This window comes from Aspergillus alliaceus, assembly GCF_009176365.1.
Source record: "Aspergillus alliaceus strain CBS 536.65 unplaced genomic scaffold BDW43scaffold_176, whole genome shotgun sequence".
Lineage (NCBI taxonomy): Eukaryota > Fungi > Ascomycota > Eurotiomycetes > Eurotiales > Aspergillaceae > Aspergillus > Aspergillus alliaceus.
The window spans coordinates 1-5632 of record NW_022474859.1 but is presented as its reverse complement, the minus strand read 5'-3'; the positions used below and the strand labels follow the sequence as shown (position 1 = coordinate 5632).

General features: G+C 46.4%; 2 protein-coding genes across 2 annotated transcripts; one reads left to right on the top strand and one right to left on the bottom strand.

Annotated features, from left to right (window-relative positions):
- BDW43DRAFT_295751 (bZIP transcription factor) lies at positions 1-1645 on the top strand (the record flags this gene model as incomplete). The annotated part of the gene is made up of 1 exon (XM_032044097.1): positions 1-1645. A coding segment is annotated over exon 1 (524 nt), but the record flags the coding sequence as incomplete, so codon positions are not given.
- A 1384-nt stretch (positions 1646-3029) lies between these two features.
- On the bottom strand, positions 3030-5456 carry BDW43DRAFT_295750 (Eisosome component PIL1/LSP1 family protein). The gene is made up of 4 exons (XM_032044096.1): positions 4711-5456; positions 4469-4602; positions 4226-4409; positions 3030-4163 (listed from the first exon to the last, which is right to left on the bottom strand). The coding sequence occupies exons 1-4, from the start codon at positions 4826-4828 to the stop codon at positions 3550-3552; spliced, it is 1050 nt and encodes a 349-aa protein (XP_031893638.1). The 5' UTR covers positions 4829-5456; the 3' UTR covers positions 3030-3549.
- Positions 5457-5632: the final 176 nt, after the last annotated feature.

Here is a 5632-nt window from a genome sequence, read left to right as displayed (position 1 = left end):
TTTTTAAAAAAATATTTTTGTTTAATTATTTTCTTTCCCCCTTATACCCCCCTTGGTTGTTCGCTCATATGCATCCGCATGCCTGGTTAATCACGGAGATGAGCACGCAATCCACCACATTAATGACAACGTCGGTAACCTGGTCGTTGTTGTTGCCAGACCCTTGGCCACGCATCTCCTATTCATCTAAAGCTCTCCCCACCAAGGGTCTCATGTCCCTTTTGAGCTTCCCTGGTGTGATAACGATTGCCTCTTCCTTTCGTCTTATCACCTTCGGTTTGCGGCGTTGCTCTTTCATGTTCCAATCGTTCCGTTACTTACATCTATCTACTCACCAACAGCCGATAAACCCCTCAACTATTCGCTCCCCGACCAAATGATCTCGTATTCAGCTCATCCAATTTATCCTCCTATCTCTTATGGACCTGATGATCTGGGTCATGCCCCGGGGGCTCTAACCCCCTCAGATGTCTCATCGTCTATATCACCCCCGAATGGTCAACTCGGCAATACCAAGTACAGCACACAAATCCCCGGTGATCACCTCGCTTCCGCCCTCTCGCAAGAAGAACATGTTCGCCGTGCCGCTGAAGAAGACAGGCGGCGGCGGAATACCGCGGCTAGCGCCCGGTTCCGCATGAAGAAGAAACAGCGCGAACAGACGCTAGAACGGACAGTGCGAGAGACCACCGAAAAGAACGCCTCTCTCGAGGCCCGCGTGGCCCAACTAGAGATGGAAAACCGATGGTTGAAGAATCTCTTGACGGAGAAACACGAAGCCACGAGTACTCGCGGGCCACATCCTCCAGAAGACAGCGCAGCCATGAACCAAAAAGGCAATGGCGGTGGACACGGGCAAAAACATATCCAGCCAAAAAAGAAGGGAGTGGGTACTGATAACTAGAGACTAAAGCAAAAGATGTCCTGTCTCTCTATTATCTTGCTTCTTCGTTTTTCTTATTTTGACTTTCCCTCCTCCCCTCTGACATGACTCCATGCTCATGCTTTGGACTATATTGATAGGCAATTGTTTTCAGCTCCCCTCTTCGCATCTGGCTTTATATCCTTCATCTATATTTAGGCTGGTCGTCCGTCCTACGATGGAGGCACTTGACGATTTAATGACCTTTTTCCTTACTGTTTCTGTTCGTTGGGTGCGAGTGCGAGTGGGAGACCTGAGACTTGATGTCGTGATCTAGGTTGTTTGGGTTTTTTTGCGTGGTTCTCCTTTGATTTCTTTTATTTTCCATCTCTGCGCTCTTTCTTTCTTTCATTTTCTTTTCATTGGTTACTTTCGGTGAATCTTGCGGGCAAGTTGGGGTGGCTTACGATTCTCTTGTGTCTTGACAGGTTAGGGCAAGGACCGCCTCTGTCCTCATAAATGCTCACCCGCAGTTGGCGTAAAAGGATGGGATTCAGTTACTGTCGGTGTTGAATTTGGCAAACCCATGTCTTACTTTTAGCTTTTAGCGTATGAATCTCCCAAGACCGCTGTTAGCTCGGCTTGAACCTGTGGTAGGTCCTAGAACTGAGCATCAACTGGTGGCTTTCAGTTTTTCATTTCATTCGATGTTCATCCATAACCCTCCCTGGGTGCGAAGTACAGGTAAGAGGTATAAGAGGTATATAGGGCATTAGAATGAATGACATAGAGAATAATTCAAGGTAATGACATTTGAGGTAACTTAATCTTGTGTCTCCGATATTTTTTGTGAGCATGTCTTAGCTCGGGTCGTCACTTGACTTCCGGGTCTGCTGCTACCCTGCCCCCTTCTGTTCTGTTCTAGTGTCCGGGTGGCTACTTTAGTACTGTAGTAGGTAAGTACTGCTCAGTATGATTGGGTCATGTTACGACCACTGAACAATGAATACAGTCAAGGAACTATTACACTCCCTTATGTATAATCCAAGAGTCACCGCGTTGACTCAATGCCCTTGCTAACTATCCCACCATATACTCCACGAAAGCGCCTACACTTCAGGTTATCTCTAAACCCCATCCTCCAGCCTGGGTGAAACGAAAGCATCATGGCCAACTTCTATATATTCTTCGATATCTCGGAAGCATGATAATCGCAGGAATGGCATGGGATGGGTCTTTCTATGCGTTGTATAGCATAACGTTCAGGCCGCAGCTCTATCAATCTTGTTTTAATTGTCATCATTATCGCCTTAGTTACTCCTCCTGTATGATGAGGGAATGACAGGTGAGCTTGATCGGCAATTTGAGCATGTTTGTATTACTTTTCTTTTTGGTTTACAGGGTACTGGGTGCTTGGTTTGGGAGACTGCTTATGTATTAGATAGTGTTTCTACGGCTACTTTGGGGTTGCTCTCTAATCACGTTGGAGGGTGTATGTAAATTTTTCGCCCTCCAAGAAACGACTTGGAATATTTTTCGCATTATCGTAATCTTCTTTAATAAACTTTTTACGGAGTATAGATAATAATCAAGAGTCGAGTATCTCGGAAGTGATACTGTACAGCTGGATATGATTGGTCGGGGAACTTAGGAAGTGACTAAGTAATTTGATTAGTTAGTCTTGAGATAAAACTGGAGACCAGGACTTGAAGAATGGTAGTGTAACATCACCTGTTGATCGTACACAAACGGAGTATAGTTCCTCGATGGCTCAGGATTTCCGACGGTGATCTAATGTCCGATACTACCCGAACTTGTACCAGAGAGAACTTGATCATCAGGCTGGTGTCAACTTTTGAGTTTAATACTGGATTACATATCTGTTTGATAGAGCTGGTGCTCTCACCCCATAGCATTCTCATGGAGACAGATCCAGAGAAAGCCGTTCGTCATCCACCAGTACTACTAGCTAGTCCTAGGTATATTTGCGGCAGAATTGAGGTTTAACTAAAGTCCTAGTAAGGTAGTACTAGTAGCCTATACTGTACCAATTGCAGTAATTAGTGTAGATATCGGCAAGGTAAGTTGTACTTTAGAGACGCCACTATAAAAGCTTGTACAGAAACTAATTAATTACTAGTATTGCTATCCCAAACAGATCAAACGACCAAAGCCAAAATCACTAAAAAATATACTCAGGTAGATAGTATGGTATTACATTATTCAATTAGACAAATAACCCTCCCCTCTCCAACAATCTTGCCCATTTGATATCACAGATTCTCTGGTCATTCCAAAGCCTGCCCCCTCCTTCTGGTGTTCATTTTCCGTCTTTGCGTTTTGGTTAGTATAATAACTCATTTTTTTCATCCATGAAAAATAACAAGGTCATGACATCATCAGGGGGACTCTTAGAAATACAACGGCTAGAATGGACATCAGGATACAGTATTTTGGCCGGCAAGATATCATTGAGGGGAGGCCTAGCATTAAGAGTAGTGGGTAGCGCACGAGGGTGGTAACATGAAGAGATATGAAATCACGGCAAAACGAGACCATCACATCAAGCGGGACTTCAATCCGGAGTATCACAAGGATGAAAGACGAGGACTCGGCAAACAGCCATCAACACTGCCATCAACACTATCATATACCAATGTCGATGTTCGTGGCCATATCAGTCTCACTTAGACGGAGACGGAGACGGGCTCGCGGTCTTCTTCTCGACCCCGAGCCTCCCCATCCAAGGTGCTAGCGACTTCCTCGCCATCTTCAACATAGGTTGGGTGCTGGTCGGCAGGGACCCACGAGTCCCGATCGCCCCGCATGGGCTGGTCCTGGGTAGAAAGGTCGACCCCATCGCGGTTCTTGCCGATCGCCTCGCGGCGCCGTTGAGAAAGGGTGCGGGTGCGCTGCGACACATCGGACTTGACGGCAGCCTTGGAGGTAACCCAATTAGCGAGGGCCTCTTCGCAATCCTGGATGATAGCCTTGCTAGCATCGTATCCATCGTATGAGGCGCGAGTTTCACCGGGAGTAACAGGAGTATCGTCGACCAGATCCAGGAGATGCTTGCCGTAGCCGGCGATGATGGCCACCTTCTCACAGTGTTCACGGAGCGCATCGAACTGGTACTGGAAGGCTGCCTTGAGCTTCTCGCGGGTGATATTGGAAAGCTGAGCTTCAGCCACAAGAGACTCGGCCTCTGCGCGAACCAGCTCTTGCTCGAGAACAACGATCCGAGGAGAGTTTGGGTCCTTGTACTTGAGCTTGGCGATTTCATCAGTGATCTTCTGCTTGCCTGTACAGTGCGGCGTAAGAATCAACCTAGCTAGGATCCCTGGATCACGGAGGTCGACTTACGGTCTCGGCTGGGCTGAACGGAAGCCTCGATGTTACGGATGCTCTTGATGGTGACACGGTACTGGTCATAACGATCGACGTAGAGGTCTTCCAACTCTCCGATCTCGTAGAGCAATACACCGATCTTGTCCGTAATGTCGGACACGTCTTCGTCACAGTTTTCGCCCCAGATGGAAAGTTGTTGCTGTGTGAAAATGTTAGCCATGATGTGCCAGATATTATGCCCCAATCTCTCCCACATACAGCAGTCTCCATACGCTCCTTGGCGACCATCTCCATGCTGCGCATGACATTCTTTTCCATCTTCACGAGTTGGGAGAGTTTCCTTGCAAGGTCAGGACCAAATGCCCCGGCAGCATTCTTACGGAAGGCATGACCTGTGAAAAAGAATATCGTTAGCATCATTTTCCAAACAGCTTCAGTAACCGGTCCAGGAGATTGTTGTATCTCCCACGAGACAACCGAAGGAGCCCAGAATTACTCACCAAAGCCACCCTTCCCAATCCATCTATTCGTCTTGGTTGTGGACAGCGGTGGAGGCGGGTTCTCAATCTGCGATGCGGTCGGCATGCGCGATTGGCGCATAGAATAGGTGCGATGCATGGCCACGGTCTGTATAGGAAGCTAGACGCAGGCGAACGGTGATACAAGTGAATGGGAAAGGGTAAAAGAAGAAGGAAAAGTAAAAGAGTTCACGGGAGTTCGACTGAAAATGGACGAAGGGGTTTCTTTGAAGGGTTGCTTTTGCGCACGAGTGACGTGGGCGCAACGGGATGCGACGGAAGGGCGATAAAGCACGAGGGGGAAGGAACTGCAACGCAGTGACCAAAACAGGGTGAGTTGACCCAAGGAACGGTGGAAGATACTTGGACGATTTCTTTCTGGTTGAACCTCTCTTTTCAGGTCTATCTCCCCCTTAGATCCAAGTAAGAAGTGGATTAAAGATATTGAACTGCAACCTTTGGTGACGTCGAAGACTATCGCCAGGAAACTAACCCGATTCGGAGGTCACGTTGGGCAGTGATGAACAAGGATGACGGAGGGAGTTTTTTCCTTTTCTCAATTGACAAATGAATTGATCTTGAAAGGACTACTCCTTTTTTTCCCCAGTTTGTTCCAGAGAATTGAAATCTATCGGAGGAGAACGGGGGAAGGAATCCGCGGAAAGACTTTAGAAAATCTAGTAAAATGCAGCAAAGCTTTAAATGGAAGCCATGAGTGAATCTGCGACGTCATTGCGACCCAAAGATTTGATTTCCCCTGATGTCATCGATTTCTTGCCCTCCGCATTGAACTTTTTTTCTTTCTTTTCTTTCTCTTTTTTTTTTTTTTTTTTTTTTTTTTTTTTTTTTTTTTTTTTTTTTTTTTTTTTTTTTTTTTTTTTTTTTTTTTTTTTTTTTTTTTTTT